Here is a 17,072-nt window from a genome sequence, read left to right as displayed (position 1 = left end):
TGGCAATGGAACGCCCATGTCTCTGACATCTACCACCCACTTTTACACAGAAGACAAGCCACCCTTCGGCATTTACTTTCACATCTGGATTGACTAAAGTTACTGAAGAGCATTCGTCCTCTACCAAAAAACTAGGTTTCTACAAATATGTCTAAGAATGGTCCTTATCCTTAACGGCACTTAAAAAATACAATCTCTATTCAAGTGCAAATGAAAAAGTAAAAACGCCAGGACATATTTTCTTAAAAAGTCAGATTCTTTGAAAAAACAGAGTATATTCTCTTTTGAGCTTTACTGTTATGATTAATAGTCATATGGCTGAGGTTTCCAGTAATCACCAATTAAACAGTAAAAACAAGCAAGACAACGAGTCAAGTTGAAACGCTTACTTTATTGTTGACTGATTAAAACTGATCACGCTTAAGGTGCTGAAGGACTGAAGCGCTAGTCAGGGACCTTGTTAGTATGCATCAGACCCGACCGGCTAATTCACACCAAGATTTCATTTTCTCTCTTTCCATTTTACCCAAGTCAGTGATGATAGCTTTAGTTGATAGGCAGCAGGCATGTGACTATAGCAGGAGATCTAGCTCCTTGGTCTGTTGCATTCATATACATATTTTTAAAAAGTCTGGAAAGCTGATAAAGGCATTTAGTTAATTAAGCCTTAAAACCACTGAAACCAAATCCATGCCAAGGTTCCTACTTGACACATGTTCCTCAAAATATATTATCTCTTTCAACACATACAAAGCTAAGAAAGGCATATTTACAGGAAGAAATAGCACCACGGTATATAAGCTTTTCAACATGACAGAGAAAAAGCCAAATTCCTTCATTTGGAAATTGGGTCTCCTCCTCATATACTCTGCCAAAGACATAGTCTGGCCGAAAGATGTGGGAGTCTTGATAATCTGTTCATTTTTTAAACCTTGCTAATAAAGATGAATAAATGCCCATCACGTGGACATCAACTAGTAGAATCAGATGGACTGAAGGTCACTTTTCAGAACCTACTTTCGTATCTAAACTGAGTCGCCAATACAGAGCTCATCCTTTAAAAAAAACAACTCTCTGTAACACTTCTAGGGTTTGACATCACTGCAAAGGCACCATGCAATGTAGTGAATTGTTATACCCACAACGCTAACATAGTACTCGCATCACTAAGTGCCTTTTCTTTTTAATTACTTTCATATTCCTAGGCTTTCCTTTTGTATCTGCAGTGCAGAAAACTACAGCAGAATCCAGTAAGGAAGTCCTAGCCAATTTAAAAGACGCTGAATCAGAGAGTTTCTTGCTGTCCTGGGATGAGCAAGTGAGGGATCGACCACAGAGAGTGAACAACAAAACACCTCTCCTAAACCCAGTCCCGCGGCCCTACTGCTCAAATGCAGAGCCCGACAGAGGGGATGGGATAAAAATGTTAGAGTCTCCCCCGCTGCCTAAAATTCCCTCAGAAGCTTAACCCAGACATCGACTATTAAAAATACGGGAGGTAAAGCTTCTGTTAAATGACTACTAATTGGTTTATCCCAAAATTTGTGCACAATATCTGATATAGGTGAGAATTTATACTTACTGAACGTAAAAACTAAAATATAAAGCACTGTCTTAAATCTCTTAATGTTTTTGTTCACACATTGTATATTTCCCCCTCAAAGTAAAAATATTACACATATCTCCTTTATCCTTCTATCCTACAATAGCAATAAAAATACAGTTTTAAAACTCTTAAATCTACTAGCATTTATAAATATATTAAACAAGTTAAATACTTTTCTTTAGAAGACATTTAAATAAGTGATATACTAACAAAACCTTATCATTTATAATAATGAATCATTAAAATTAAAGAAAGATATGAAAATAGAACAATGCTCCCATTAATATAAAGGAATTAGAAGCTGTTAAGTGTGACGATGGCCCACGTCGGAGGACTTGCCCTTGAAACGGAGTGCTGGGTTAGAAAGCTAAGAGCATCTCCTGGTGAAATACTTAGAGAATTAGCTCTTTCCCAGAGTTTCTTCCCGAGAATTCCTGAACCAGTTGGACCTGTGCTCTTGGTGACCTTATCTGCCTTCGTTTCTCACACAATCTTCTCTAAAAGAATCACACTGTGACTTGAAACAAATAGACAAACCGGCACACACAGATTTTCCAGTCCGAGAGATGCAGCGGTTTTCAGGTGCGTCTCACTGTAACACAAGGCCAGGAATTGCCATTCGAGAGGGATCTGGGCAGCAGGAAAAAAAAAAAAGCTGCTAGATGTTTAGTGTTTGTCAAGGTAAATAATCTGAACTGAACGGCTGTAGTAAATACCAAATTCCAAATTTTCAATTAACAAAATTTTCAATTAACAAAACAAAAATGTGTGTTTCCTTAACAGAACTGAAGAAACCCCAACGGTGTGTCGTGCGCACGGCTAGTCTGCCTCTGGCCACAGCTGGAGTGTCACATGTCATCCATTCCTCACTCTTTTAATTCTTCCTCCTTTGGAAAGTGCTCCTGCTTACAGGCCACGTCCACGAGCAGATGAAGATCTAGAAAGAAAGGTTTGTTTACTCAGTCTTGGCCTCTCAGACTGTAGGGTTTGATAGGCAAGTCTTCAGACAAGAAGAACAAGTTGCTTATGTTTCTAAAATCATTATCTCATCAGAGTCTAATTTTAGGGCATTCCTATACTTCTAAAGCACACAGATGCAGCCCATTTGTTAACCCAAAGAGATCGACAAAGTTTACAGTTTCCATCCCTTCAGTGAGGTGGTCAAGCCTTTTTTCATTTAAGATGCCTTTTCTTGTAAGTGAAAAATTAAGGAAAAGTGGCAAAGGGATCAGGTGAAAAATACACATGAAAATTCATTTATTTGATGCTGTAAGACTAGGTGGGTGGGCTGTGGGAATATGAAAAAGTAATGCCTTCAGAAATACACTGTTAAAATAAGTAATCGCTACTTTTTCAAAGTTGCATGCCCCCATAAATTTTTCACATATTGACTAACATAGCTGATCTCTTACAAAAAACACCTATCTGAACTGTTTGTAAAAAAGAAAGCACGTACTTCACAGAGGTCAGGTGACAAAGAGTAGTTCGCTGAGAATAGAAATAAGTAAAAAATAGGCTTTCAGCTCAGGTACGAGGTTCTCTCACTCAAAAAGCTAACACCATGGATAGAAGTAGACTAAGTGGCTTATCTGAGTAACACAGACAGGAAAGAAGGATGCTAATGAGGCTTCTAGATTCAATCTAATAGTTGGTAACTTCTAAAGTCATAACATGACTAGAGAACCTTTTATGTTGGTCTTGAAATTTACAATTTTGCCCTAGTGGCATTTGAGAATTAAAGTAAACTATATAGCACGAATCCTTTATTTCTTTCTAGACAAACAAAGACTTTTGTCACTGTGTTTGTAGAACACAACCTCTGCGGGATTGATCCACAGCCTGGGTGAGAGAGCTAATTCAATAAAATAATTCTACCTCCTTTGAGAAAATCTAGAAAGTACCTGAAACAGCACCTAATTTTTGCCACATTTTGTAAAAGACAGACCAGTCATTAGGGAAAGTATTCACTCATCTGGTGAACTACACTTACAATCTACCCATAAAGAACAAGCAATTTATTCAGACAAGCATCTTACAGAGGGAGAACAGACCATCAGTTTGTCACTTAAAATTGGCCTCTTGCACATTCATGATCAGAGCAGCATGATGCACAACGCACAAAAGGTGGAAGCAATCCAAGGGTCCGTCAACAAATGAATGAATAAACTACATGCAATAGAATATTATTCAGCCGTAAAAAGGAAGGAAATTCTGACATACAGGGGTGTCCAACCTGAGGCTATGAATGCAGCCCAACACCAAATTGTAAATTTACTTAAAACATTATGAGATTTTTTTGTGACTACATGTCACAATGTATTTAATGTGTAGCCCAAGACAACTCTTCTTCCAGTGTGGCACAGAGACACCAAAAGGTTGGACACCCCTGTATGAACCTCGAAAACATGACGTTAACTGAAATAAGTCAGTCGTAGAAGGAAAATGCTGTATGATTCTACTTATATGAGGTACCAGGAGTAGTCAAATTTACAGAGACAGAAAGTAGAATGGTGGTTGCCAGGGGCTGCAGGGAAGGGAGTTACTGTGTAATGGATCAGGAGATCAGAAGATGAAAAAATGTCTGGAGATGGTAATGATAGTAATGTGAATGTACTTAATGCCACTCAAATGTACACTTAAAAATGGTTAAAGTGGCCTGGCTGGTGTAGCTCAATGGATTGAGCATGGGCTTGCGAACCAAAGGGTTGCTGGTTCAATTCTCAATCAGTGCACATGCCTGGGTTGTGGGCCAGGTTCCAGTACGGGGCGTACAAGAAGCAACCACACATTGATGTTTCTTTCTCTTCCTCTCTTTCTCCTTCCCTTTCCCTCTCTCTAAAAATACATAAATAAAATCTTTAAAAAAATGGTTAAAATGGTAAATTTTATAGTATGTACATTTCACCACAAAATGGCTTCTTTATAGTCTAAATATATAGTCTAAATATGGTCTAAATAATACTGATAATAATGATAATGGTACTATCTTATATATATCACATCTTTTTTCCAAGTAACTAAAATGTGTCATTTTTAAAAAATTATTTATTTATTTATTTCTAGAGAGAGGGGAAGGGAAGGTGAAAGAGAAGGAGAGAAATATCAATGTGTGGTTGCCTCTTGAGCACCCCCTACTGGGGACCTGGCCCACAACCCAGGCATGTGTCCTGACTGGGAATCAAGCCAGCGACCCTTTGGTTCACAGGCCTGTGCTCAATCCACTGAGCTACACCAGCCAGGGCTGAAATGCAGTGTTATTATAAGGCAGCAATTTTCAACCAGTGTACCATGGCACACTGACGTGCTGCAAGAATGTTTAAAACATGCAATACCTGACTATTTAGTCAGGGGCACTGACCTCTTTTCCCTTAGACTGTCAAATAAAAAAATGACAACAGCCAACACAACACTAACCAGTGTGAATGGATCAAAATTATACCTATTTTGTCAGATTGGAAAAAAAAATTTTTTTGTTGTGCCACAGGATTTTAGTAATTCGTTTATGTGTGCCATGAGATGATAAAGGTTGAAAATCGCTGTTACAAGGTCATCTAATTAATCCTGAGGAGTAAATAAATACTGGGGGGAAGAACTTCTAAGCTTGACTAATAAGTAGAGCCAGTGGTTTCTAAACCTTGCTGCACATTGCAATCTTTAAAAAAATACTGATGCCCACAGCTCCTACCCCATTTGAAGGGTATGATTTGATTTGATTTCAATAGTATAAAGTACAATCTAAGCATCAGGATTTTAAAAAGCTGATCAAAAACTGTAGAAGGAGTAACTTACGATTGTTCTCCAAACACTTCAGCTCTGTATCAGACAAGAAGGACAGGCCATGTGCAATGGAAAACACTAAAACAAAGATTTTGGATAGACCCAACTGTAACCCAACTTTGAAAGCAGAGCAGGGATTCTTGATAATGACAAAGGCAAATCCTATTAAAGCAACTACAGATCTCAGACAGGGTAGCAGACTGAAGGACAGCAGCAATAAACCCTCTTCTTTTTTTCAGTGAAAAAGTGTCATTTATTTAATTGCTTATTAAGACTTTATCCTGTTGATAGGCTCAAACAATGGACAAGAGCACATCACGGACAGACATATTTAAAATAGCAGTAGATAGATGCGTGGCTCTGTAACAGCCTCGGAGTGACTTATGCAAAGTAGTATGAGCAACGAACCCTCAGAACCTTACTGATTGAGCCTGCAAATAGCATTTGGCACAAAGCTTCTAATAACAAGCACCTAAGCATAATAATTTTATTAAAATGAGCTTCTTTAATTAGCAAAGGTACCAATCAAGGAGTTAGAGTCTAGAGACCAATAAAGATATAAAAGACGTACACCAGCCTGGTGCTGCTAGAGGTTTGTATGACTTCATGGAGAAGACAACCGTGCATACTCGTCGGAGGAGATAAGTGCTGTATTTAGAAACTGTAGCAGCTGAGTTGCTTTGAGAGCTGAAAGGCCTTGAGGGACAAGAGCCCTCCCTGCCTCCACTTGTTTAGGAATGTTAATTCCTACCACAAGCACTCTCTAGGGTTTGGGGGCTATTTCCTTAATGAAATCTCACCCATCATCCAATAGCTACAAAATTCTTTCTTCAGGAGTGAATTGAACTTGACTGTTAAACATTTAGTTTCCCTTAACTATAAATATCCCATCAGAATACAAGACAGTCCAGTTTCTACAGTAAGATTACTATTTGGGTATATTCAGTTTAGGTTAACACCATTATAGAAATTGGAGGTGCATGACTGAGTCCAGTTTGCTTTACCTCTTGGCACGTTAAGTCCACGAGGTACCTCCTTAAGTCACCCTGTGCTCCAAAGGCCTACACACAGCATGGCAATGATTGATTGGCAACCTCCCTCTAACAAAATGCACCCCTACTGGAATCAATATCATGGGGATGCAAATCAAATTCAAGTCTCTTATTCGAAAAAAATTCAAAGAAATCTTGAAGTGTCAGGAGATGCCCCTACTTAAACAGAGCAGACAAATTTTCAAAATAATTCAGTCACAGAAGGACTCTGCTAAGTTCTGGATACAAAATGCTCCTGTTCAATGGGATAATGAGATTCCCATGTTTAGTGTCAGAATCATAGTTGCAGCATTTGGAGCCAAAGGAGTCTTTCGAGGTGAATGGAATTGTAATGTATCAGGAGAGTTGGAGCCTTACTGAGGTTCCACTATTATCACTTCTCTTAATGACAGTGACAGTTGCAATTTAAGTGGTACTTCAGGAATTTTACATTCGATTCCTACCGTTCATAGTTTAACCTTGGAGTTTCGTAGCTATCAAAATAAAAACATGTGGCCATCTACAAGAACTAAACTAACTACTAGACCACTGTCAGCCCTCCCCACAAGTACCTCCTTACTCTCTTGAGGGCTTCTCTGGTCATCAACAGTCGGGGCTGTGAAAAGATCAGAAGCTAAGCACAAAGCCTTTCTAATACAGGGTGCAAGAGACTGAATGTTTGTGTTTCCCCCACCAATTTACATGTGGAAACATAACCCCCAATATGATGGTGTTAGAATGTGAGAGCTTTGGGAAGTAATTAGGTCACGAGAGTAAGCCCGTATGAATGAGATTAGTGCCCTTTTATAAGAGATGAGAGCTCCCTTGTCCCTTCTGCCATGTGAGGACACAATAAGACGACGGCCATCTATGAACCAGGAAGGGGGCTATCGTCAGACAACAAACCTGCTGCTTCCTTGATCCTGAACTCCCCAGCCTCCAGAACTGTGAAAAATGAACTTCTGCGGTTCATAAGCCACCTATCCTATGGTATTTTTGTTATAACAGCCCAAACAGAGTACACAGAGCAGGCAAATTTTTTCTGTAATGAGCCAGATAGTAAATATTTTAGGCTTTGTGGGCCATATGGCCTCTATTGCAACTGCTCAGCTCTGCTGCTGTGGTGTGAAGAGAGCCATAGATAGATAACATGTAAATGAACGCATGTGGCTGTGTGTTCCAATTAAACTTTATTACGAGCACTGAGATTTGAATTTCATATCATTTTTGTGTCATGAAATATTCTTCTTTTGATTTCCCCAACCACGTAAAAGCTAAAACCATGCTTAACATGCAGGCCACATAAAAAAAGGCAATGAGGTAAATTTGGTCCAGGGGCCATAGTTTACCAACTCCTGTCCTAGAGCACACACTAGGGCTACAATCCAGAGAAACTTAACCAAAACAAGAGAAGATTTTGTCAAATATAATATGTTATAATAGTTCTCAAAAATTGTCTTTTCTTCAAAAAAAGATATAAGTGGCTAATAACCACATGAAAAGATGCTCCACATCATTAATCATTAGGAAATACAACCAAAACCACAATGAGGAACCACTTCATAAAGCTGAGAACCATACAATTTCACTCCTGTGTGGGATATGAAATTGAAACTCGTAGACACAGACAACAGTATGGTGGTTTCTGGGGGAAGGGGTGGGAGAGTAGTGAAGGGTAACGGGGCCAAATATGATTATGGAAGATGATTTGATTTGGGGTGGTGGGCAATACACAGATCACGTGTCACAGAAATGTGCACTAGAAATCTATATGAGCCTGGCTGGTGTGGCTCAGGGGACTGAGTGCTGGCCTGTGTACCGGAAGTTTGCAGGTTCGTTGCCCAGTCAGGGCACAGGCCTGGATTGCAGGCCAGGTCCCCAGTTGGGGGTGTGTGAAAGGCAACTGATTGCTGTTTCTCTGCCTATCCTTCTCCCTCCCTTCCCCTCTCTCTAAATACAGATAAATAAAATCTTTAAAAAAGAAATCTATATGAGCCTATAACCAATGCCACTCCAATAAATTTAATGACAAATTAAAATAATTTAAAATAATTAAAAAAGAAACCACTTCACACCCACCAGGATGACTACAATAATAATGAAAAGTAGAAAATTACAAGTGCTACAGAGGATGTGGAAAAACAGGAATCCTTATACATTGCTGTTACAGAAAATAGTTTGGTGGTTCCACAATAATTAAAGATAGAATTACCGTATGACCCAGCAATTGCCACTCCCAGGTATATATACCCAAAAGAACTGAAAATAGAACCTCAGCCCTGGCTGGTGTGCCTCAGTGGATTGACTGCTGGCCTGTGAACCACAGGGTCGCCGATTCGATTCCCAGTCAGGGCACACGCCTGGGTTGCGGGCCAGGTTCCCAGCATGGGGCATGCAAGAGGCAACCACACATTGATATTTCTCTCTCTCTCTTTTTCCTTCCCTTCCCCCCTCTCTAAAAATAAATTTTAAAAAATCTTTTTAAAAATTAAAAAAAAAAAGAAAATAGATACTCAAAAAAAATACATACACAGGTGTGTTCATAGCAGCACTTCTCACAATAGCCAAAAGGTTGAAATAGCCCAAATATCCATCAGCAGATGAATGGATAAACAAATTGTGGTATGTACATATAATGTAATATTTAGCCATAAAAAGGAATGAAGTTCTGATACACATGCTGCGATGTGGTTGAACCTTAAAAACATTATGTTAGGTAAAATAAGCCAGACACAAAAGGTCACATATTGCATTTCATTTATATAAAATATCGCAGAACACAGCTTGGTGGTTGCCAAGGGCTTGAGGAGGAGGGAATGGGAGCAATTGCTTAATGAACACGGGGTTTTCTTCTGGAGGCTGAAAATGTTTTGCACCCAGAGAGAGGTTGTACAAGATTGTGAATGTACTAAATGCCACTGAACTTTTCACAAAAATAGTTAATTTTACGTTATGTGGATTTCACCTAAAAATATATTTTCCTATCAATTTGAAATGACAAGACTAGATGAAAAGGAAAGCAGAAAATAGCTACAAAAAATAAAATTCATGACCAAATATACCTCAGCTTTCGATGCCAGAGCATAGTAACGAGATACGGAACGGTGTCTTTAGTAAGACCCGCAGTTCTTGGTTCCAGCAGAACAGAACTGTTGAGCACACCGCTTGTGCGCCCTTACTGCACCTGGCACAGTACCAAGGCCAGGGCGGTTGTTCAGTAAGTATCCGCTAAAAAGAAACCTGAGGGGTAGTTTGACTCACAATATGTTCAAAACTTCTCTTTTGGTGACTAATGCAAAGACTGCTCAGAAAGATAGAAAGTAAAACGATGGTTTCCAGGGGCTGCAGGTGGGGAGGAAGAGGGAGTGACTGTTTAATGAGTACAGAGTCTCAGTTTTGCAAAATGAGGAGTTCTAAAGAGGGATGGTGGTGACAGTAGCAAAACAGTATGAATATACTTAATGCCACTGAACTATATTCTAAAATAGTCACGATGGTAAACTTTATGTCGTGTACTTTACTGCAGTTTTTTAAAAAGACTGTTCTCTTCCATGGGTTTTTTAAAAGTACATCAGTAAGATAAGTGTATCCGATGAAGGAAAAAGCAATTCATTCATTCATTCACTCAACAAACATTGAGTGCCACAGGTAATATTCTAGGTGCTGGGGATACAGCAATGAACTAAACAAAGGCTGTCAGGCAACTAACCTTCTAAATGGGGAGAAAAATACATAGAAAATATCAAGAAGACATAAACACTGCAGAAGAAAAATAAAGAAGGATAAAGAATAGAGATTGAGGGAGGGCAGGACATGAGGAATAGGGTGCTATTTCAAACAGCGTGGTCAGAAAGTGTCCTATGATGAACTGGCATTTGAGTGGAGAATTAAATAAAGTGAAGAAAGCAGCTATGTGAATGCCTGGGTGAAGGACATTCAGGCAGAAGGAACAGCAGTGAGAAGACAGGACATGTGAGGTGTGCTCAAAGGACAGTGGAGAGCCTGCTGTGGCTGGAGTAGAAGAGGGAGACAGGTGGTAGAAGAGGAAGTCAGAGCGGTCGTCAGGAACCAAATCATTCGGCGTCTTGTAGACCATAGTAAGGACTTTATATTCTAAATGTGACATAAAACCACTGAAAAACTTTAATTAGGGAAATCGATGTTTCAAAAGGATCACTCTGATTACTGTGTGGAGGGAAAAAGCCATAGGGGCCAACAATGGAAACAGAAAGACCAGTTAGGAAGCTACTGCAGTCACCTAGGCAAGAGACGGCAGTGGCTGGGAACGTGGGGATAGCATGTAGAGGCGATGAGAAATGGTCGGGTTCTGGACCTACACTGAGACAGAGCTAACAGGATCTGCTCATGGGTTGGATGTGGGATGTGAGAGAAGAGAGTCAAGGAAGACCCTAAGATTTTTGGATGACTAGAAGTGATTAGAAATACTAGTTCCTGAAATAAGTAAAATTGGAGAAAGGGTAGAATATATTCAGTTTGGAACGCCTATTGGACATCCAAACAAAAATGGAGCATGGGCAATATGGTATGCAAGTCTGGAGCTCAGAGAAGCTTGAGCCTTGCGGTACAAATTTAGTAGTCATCACAATGAAGGTGATGGTGAACGCAATGAGACTGGCTGAGATTACCCAGGAATTAAATGAAGAGAGGAGAAAAGAGGTCTAAGAAATGAGCTCCGAGACTCATCAACATTTAGGAGTTAGAGAAGATGAAGACTCAGTAAAACAAACTATGGGATGGCCAGTGAGGTTGAAGGAAAACCACAAAGAGGTGATGTTCCAGAAGCCTCGGGAAGAAAGTACTTCAGGAAGGTTAGAGTAATCTGTTCCAATGCTGCTGAGGTACAATAAAATGGGGACCGAGAACGGACCGTTGGATGTAGCAACCAGGCGTTGCTGGAGACCTTGACAAGGGCAGTTTCAGTTGAGTGGCAGGAATGAAAACCTGATTGGAAAACCCGGTTGAGGTCAGGATATGCTTTCAAGGAGGTTTTCTCGAAAAGGAACAACAACAACAAAAAAAATGGAGTAGAAGCTGATGGAATTATGAATGAAGAAAAGGTGAATTTTTTCTAACATAGAACCTATGATGGCATATTTATATGCTCATGGGAATTATCTAACATAAAAGGTAAAATGTGAGTTTTGAAGAATAATTGGGGAATCGCGAGAAGTGCCAAGCCCGTAAACACACAAAAGGGAATGGGATTCTGCACACAGGTGAAAGGACTAGCCTTTTCCACTACGACAGGGTGAAGGGTAGACAGGGTGAAGGGTACGGTGTAGAAGGTATGAGATTACAATACGAGGTTCATTGGTTGATGGGAAGATACGAAAGTTCTAGCTGCTTCTCTTTCCTCAGGAGAATAAGCAACAAGGTCATAGCTGAGAATGAAAAGAAGGGCGGGGCTGGAAGTTGGAGCAGAGAGAAGATGGCAGGGTGGCTTTGGACATTTTAAGTGATGTCAGTTATCTGAAAATTATCTAACGGTAAATCTTACACTGACTTAGGGTAACGTCTCTTAATACCATAGAATCATGTTTTCGTAAACCAACTGTTAGGCTAAGCTCTGTCAAGGAATAATAATTTGCAAGTTTATAAATTATATGCCTGCTTACTCTTTCATCACAAAAGCTAACTTTTTAGCAAAGAGGTTCTAGCTTAAGCTTAAGTCATTTATTTGCTCCCCGACCCTATTGAAATGAAAATGTAGCTAGATGTCATAATAATGCCACTATTCCACAACTCTTCTGTTTCACAGCAGGAAGCCAAGGTCAGTGAAGACTCATTTATCAACACCACTAACCAAAGGATAAGGTTTTACTGAGAAACAAGAAAAACAGGAAAAGTTAAAGTGCTAATTATTTTATCAGTTCCACTTATAACCATATTATGTAGTGAAAGAGAGGAAATTATTATTCTAACAGCGGGCACCAGAGTTCCTCTTGGGAAGGTAACTGTCATTGTTGAGGCATATACCTCCACAGGCTGTTGGTGGGCAAAGATGTGGCCTCGAGGACATTAGGAAATAGAAGAGATACCTAACCTTCTCTGCCTGAGTGAGATGCGGAAGTCAGGACCTGGGGAAAGGACAGGAGAAAAAGGGACCAGAGAAGAGAAGGTGTGGAGCTAGTGCCAGGAAAGAGGACAACGTGGCCGGAGGCTGTATTGACTAGTGACGAGGAAAGGCAAGTGGAAACGTGATTGAAGGTCTTTCAAAAAGAAGGATGGTCAACATTCCATTCAATTATTTGCAATATTTTAAATGCAAACCCTTTCTACCTCCCCAAATCTTCAGAAAAGTGTGCCGCACATCCAACTGCCTAATGTAAATGCTTGGGGGAGGGGAGAAATCAAAGGAAGGGGCTAACCTCTGCATCTGGCATGGCAGGGAGCAGAAAGGAAAGAGCAGCTTTAGGAGGTGAGGAATGGACAAATTTGGAATTAAGCAGAAGCAGAAAACTCCAAAATAAAAGTGACTGTAAGCTCTAGAGATTCTCAGAAATCATGGAAAAGCATTTCTGGGGTGGGGTAAGGTTACCTTAAGTCAATAATATCTAAACCTCAAAAGTAAGGTTAATATCTGGGATATAAATATTTTTTCAAAATATTCTTTAATCCACTCATTGCTATTTTTAGTATTTTTGGATTTTTTCAATTAAAAAAATCTAGGAAAACAGAAAAAGGGGTGAAAATTTCCCTTAATCCCACCATTGTGTAGATTCTTATAAAATTGAGAAGTAAAAAAAATACTTCTCTACACGACCAATTCTACTTTCCCAGAGGAAAATTACTGTTACATGTATCAGTGTTATATTCTTCCGGCCTTTTTTCTATAATTATATAATATATACCTTTACTTAATTTATTTTGTTTATCCTCACCTGAGAACATTTTTTCATTGCTTCTAGAGAGAGAAGAAGGGAGAGAAAACCATCAGTGCAAGAGAGAAGCATGATTGGTTCCTTCCCATACACCAGACTGGGGACCAAACCCGAAACCCTTTGGTTACGTGACGAGCCCCGACCAACTGAGCCACACCAGCCAGGGCTACTTTTCCGTCTCTTAGTCCTTCTAGAAATTGGACTGTCCTAAGATACATTACGCTGCGACTTGCTTCATTCACTTAACACATTGCAAATGCTATCTTTCAGGCAACAACACATCAAGCTACTTTTTCTTAAATGGTTGCATAGTATTTTATTACATGACTTTATCAGAATTTATCTAGTTCCCTGTTATCAGGCATTTATGCTTTTCCCAAATTTTTGCTGTTAGCAGTCACTATAGTAAACTCTGTAGGAGAAATTCCTAGGAGTGGAATGCCTGAGTCAAAACACATGAACACTATAGTTATAGATAATGCCAAACTGTGCTCTGAACGGTCCTACAAATTTACATTCCAAAACAGTGGATAGGAGGGAGGTTCCTTTCTCCCTACGCCTTTATCAAACTTAGATATTAGCAGTAGTTTCAGTTTTGCCAATCAGATTAGCCAAAAAAATTTTTAGTTGATTTAATTTGCATTTATCTGATTACTCATTTCTCTGAGGGTTCAACATCTTTTTATATTCATATTGGTTGTATTTCTTCTTCTGAACTGCACATTAATATCATTTTAGTTATTTTAATTGGGTTGCCTTTTTATTGATTTATGCTTATGGATGCAAAGCTTTATATTTTGGGTTGTAAATATTTTTTCTTGGTCCATGTAACAGAGTTCTAGTTGTCTCTTAATATCAATATTTATCTTCCTTTAAATCATGGTATAGTTTAAATAGGCAGATGGCCCCAGCTAAAGACTGCATTTTCCAGCTCCCCTGCGGCCAGTTTGATCATGTGACCAAGTTCTGGAATTTTCATCAGGATTGCACTGAATTTATAAATCAATTGGGGAGAGCTGTCACTTTAACAATATTGGGTCTTCTTATCCATGAACACGGCATATCTTTCCATTTATGTCTTAATTTCTTTTAGCAAAATTTATGTGTTTTAGTATAGAGGTCTTAGACATCTCTGTTCAGTTTATTGCTAGGTACCTTATGATTTTGGTCCTACTGTAAATGTTTGGCCTTTTAAATTTCCATTTTCCAGTTGTATGTTGCTAGTTTATAAAAATGCAATTGGTTTTTGTACATTCACCTATTTTCTGTAACCTCACTGAGTTAATTTATTCTAGTTGACTTACAGATATCCTAGATACTTTTACATGAATAATCATATCTTCTACAAATAGTTTATTTCCTCCTTTCCAGTCTTTATGCCTTTTCAGATCCTTGTCTACTGGATGGTTGGGCCCGCCAGCACAATACGGAATACAAGTAGCTTCTTGCCTTACTCTCGATCTCTGGGGAATGAACAGTTTAGTCTTTCACAATTTACTAGGGTCTTCACTAGACATAGATGCTCTTTATTAATTTGAGAAATTTTCAACTATTTCTGCTTCGTCGAGAGTTTTCATTATGAATGAGTCCTAAATTTTATCAGGTGCTTTCCCCATATGTATTGAAACCGTCATACAGTTTTCCTCCCTTATTCTGTTAATAAGGTGAATAATACCGCTTAACATTAGAAATCAATTAACCAATTAATCTTGCATAAAGACCCTAATGAATCTGAGCGACATCTTGATCCTATCACTATCAGTTTACCTTTTGGAGAAATTCTCACAGAAGTTCTCAACATTTTTCAAGTTTTTATTGGTTATAAAATGATTGTTTGACCTGATTAATTCTACTGAATTTTATGCCTCTGATATGCATATAACTGAAGAATATTAACGCTGTCCAATGGAGACTTCGGTAACTTGTTTTTGGATTGCATAAGAAAAACATTTTGTTAGATATCACTATTTTCTTCAGAAATGATTTTGCTCAGTTCCCCTAAACAGGGGTGGAGCCACATCAGCCTCACGGTTGCTTTCAAAGGCTGAATATAGTTTTAGGACTGTATAATGTAACCACTCCTTAACAGTTAAGTGAGAGCTCGGTGCTGCCACCGGGTAGAAACAAGGTGGAGGGCTGAATTCGGCCCGAGGGCCTTGTGTTTGCCACCTTTCTAGGGCCTACAAAGAGTAGACCCAACTATATGTGCCTACAGACCACGAGAGAAACAATCCCACCCATAAAGCCACACATACATCTTTATAACACGTTCAGGATGTCTTTAATGTTTATCTAATTTTTTCCTGCTACAATTTAAGCACATTCCCTCTTGTCCTATAGACTGTTAATAAGAGAACAAATACATCTACAATTACAAAGCCTTTGGCATCTGAAGCAGTTATTAAATCACCCTTCACCCTTGCCTTCTCCAAGTTAAATAATCCAAATTCCTTTGCTTTTACTTAATATGGTCTATCTTTTTGAAAGCTCAAATTACATGAAATATTGGAGAAAAAACTTTTACATACTTTACAAGGACAATTAAGAAAAAATATGAGTTAAAATAATAGCTAAATAAAATAGCAATGTGATAAGTATCATACAATTAATAATTAATGAAGACTCAGAAAATTTGTCATTCATGTATTAATTCCACACCATGGTTTTACTTCTAATGTTCTAGAACACTGTAATCCTTACCAGGGGACTTCCCTTGCCGTGAGTTGCTTCTTCGCTCTCTGTATCTGGCTGGAGTGGATAAACCTGTGTCTTTACTAGGCTTGCTAGCAGGCCCCATCTCTGAAATAAGGAATCCCATCTGTTCTGAAGGCAAAATATTCTCAGGTGGACTAGTCTGGCATTTTATACTGGCATCCACCTAAAATATTAAACCCACTCATTATTCTGAATGTTCTCCAAATATTCACTAAAAGCTCAGATATTTTATCAGAGTAGTTTAATTATAGAAACATGATCCAATAAACATGCTTGTAAACACCTTTATGAATACTACCTTTAATTTTGTTGATTTAATCTGAACATTCGGTATTAAGACATATATTTCCCCATAAACAAGCCACTGAAATGTGGAGCTAAAACATTTACTTATACTCAGATTTACCATGAATCTTGTTGATTTTTTTTGTAAAATTCACACACAAAAAACTTACAAATGGTTATGATCACTAGATTTTTCCACTCTAGCATCCCTTCCATCGGGTTTCCCTTCCTGTAGGTCATACTGGAAGGTCACAGGCATAATCCTGTTGGATGATGTCAGTGGAGCTGTGGACACTTTATTCTACTAAGTTTTTATTCTTTGCCTTACAGAAGTCCTCAGCGCTTATAAAATCTAGATCTTCCCTGCTTATGAGGTATGAGTTTTTTTCTTGGAGTTCCTAAGTTTTCTTTGGAATGTCAAGTCCTTTTGTCAAGGTGACCACTTCTGCAATACTCCATGTTCAAATATATTTTTTTAAAGTAACTGTGCAAATGCAATTTTAAGGTATGAAATCTAATATTTTGGATGTTACTATGCAGGAACAAAGATAAATTTTCCATTAGCATATTTGAAACATAATGGGCCTATATTTGGTCTACTGAATTTACATTGTTTTAACACATGATATACTGGCTGTCAACACTTGGGCTAAAAAAAAAAAAACACCCCAGAAAACAGTGAGTTCATAGATACCCAAGATATTTCCATCTACAATTACAGTTGAAAAACAATGCATTTTAAAAACTGCCTAAAAG

At 38.6% G+C, this 17,072-nt stretch overlaps 1 protein-coding gene across 1 annotated transcript in view; it reads right to left on the bottom strand.

The window, feature by feature from the left end:
- Window positions 1-389: 389 nt before the first annotated feature.
- HSF5 (heat shock transcription factor 5) overlaps window positions 390-17,072 on the bottom strand; it is a 35,756-nt gene continuing 19,073 nt past the window's right edge. Inside the window, exons 5-6 of the mRNA XM_053930485.1 lie at window positions 16,017-16,194; window positions 390-2,543 (exon numbers count right to left, since the gene is read on the bottom strand). Coding sequence (XP_053786460.1) covers window positions 2,473-2,543; window positions 16,017-16,194 — 249 coding nt within the window. The 3' untranslated portion in view covers window positions 390-2,472. The remainder of the gene's footprint in view (window positions 2,544-16,016; window positions 16,195-17,072) is intronic.

Source organism: Desmodus rotundus, chromosome 9 (genome assembly GCF_022682495.2).
Source record: "Desmodus rotundus isolate HL8 chromosome 9, HLdesRot8A.1, whole genome shotgun sequence".
Classification (NCBI taxonomy): Eukaryota; Metazoa; Chordata; class Mammalia; order Chiroptera; family Phyllostomidae; genus Desmodus; species Desmodus rotundus.
This window is presented reverse-complemented; position numbering and strand designations above follow the sequence as displayed.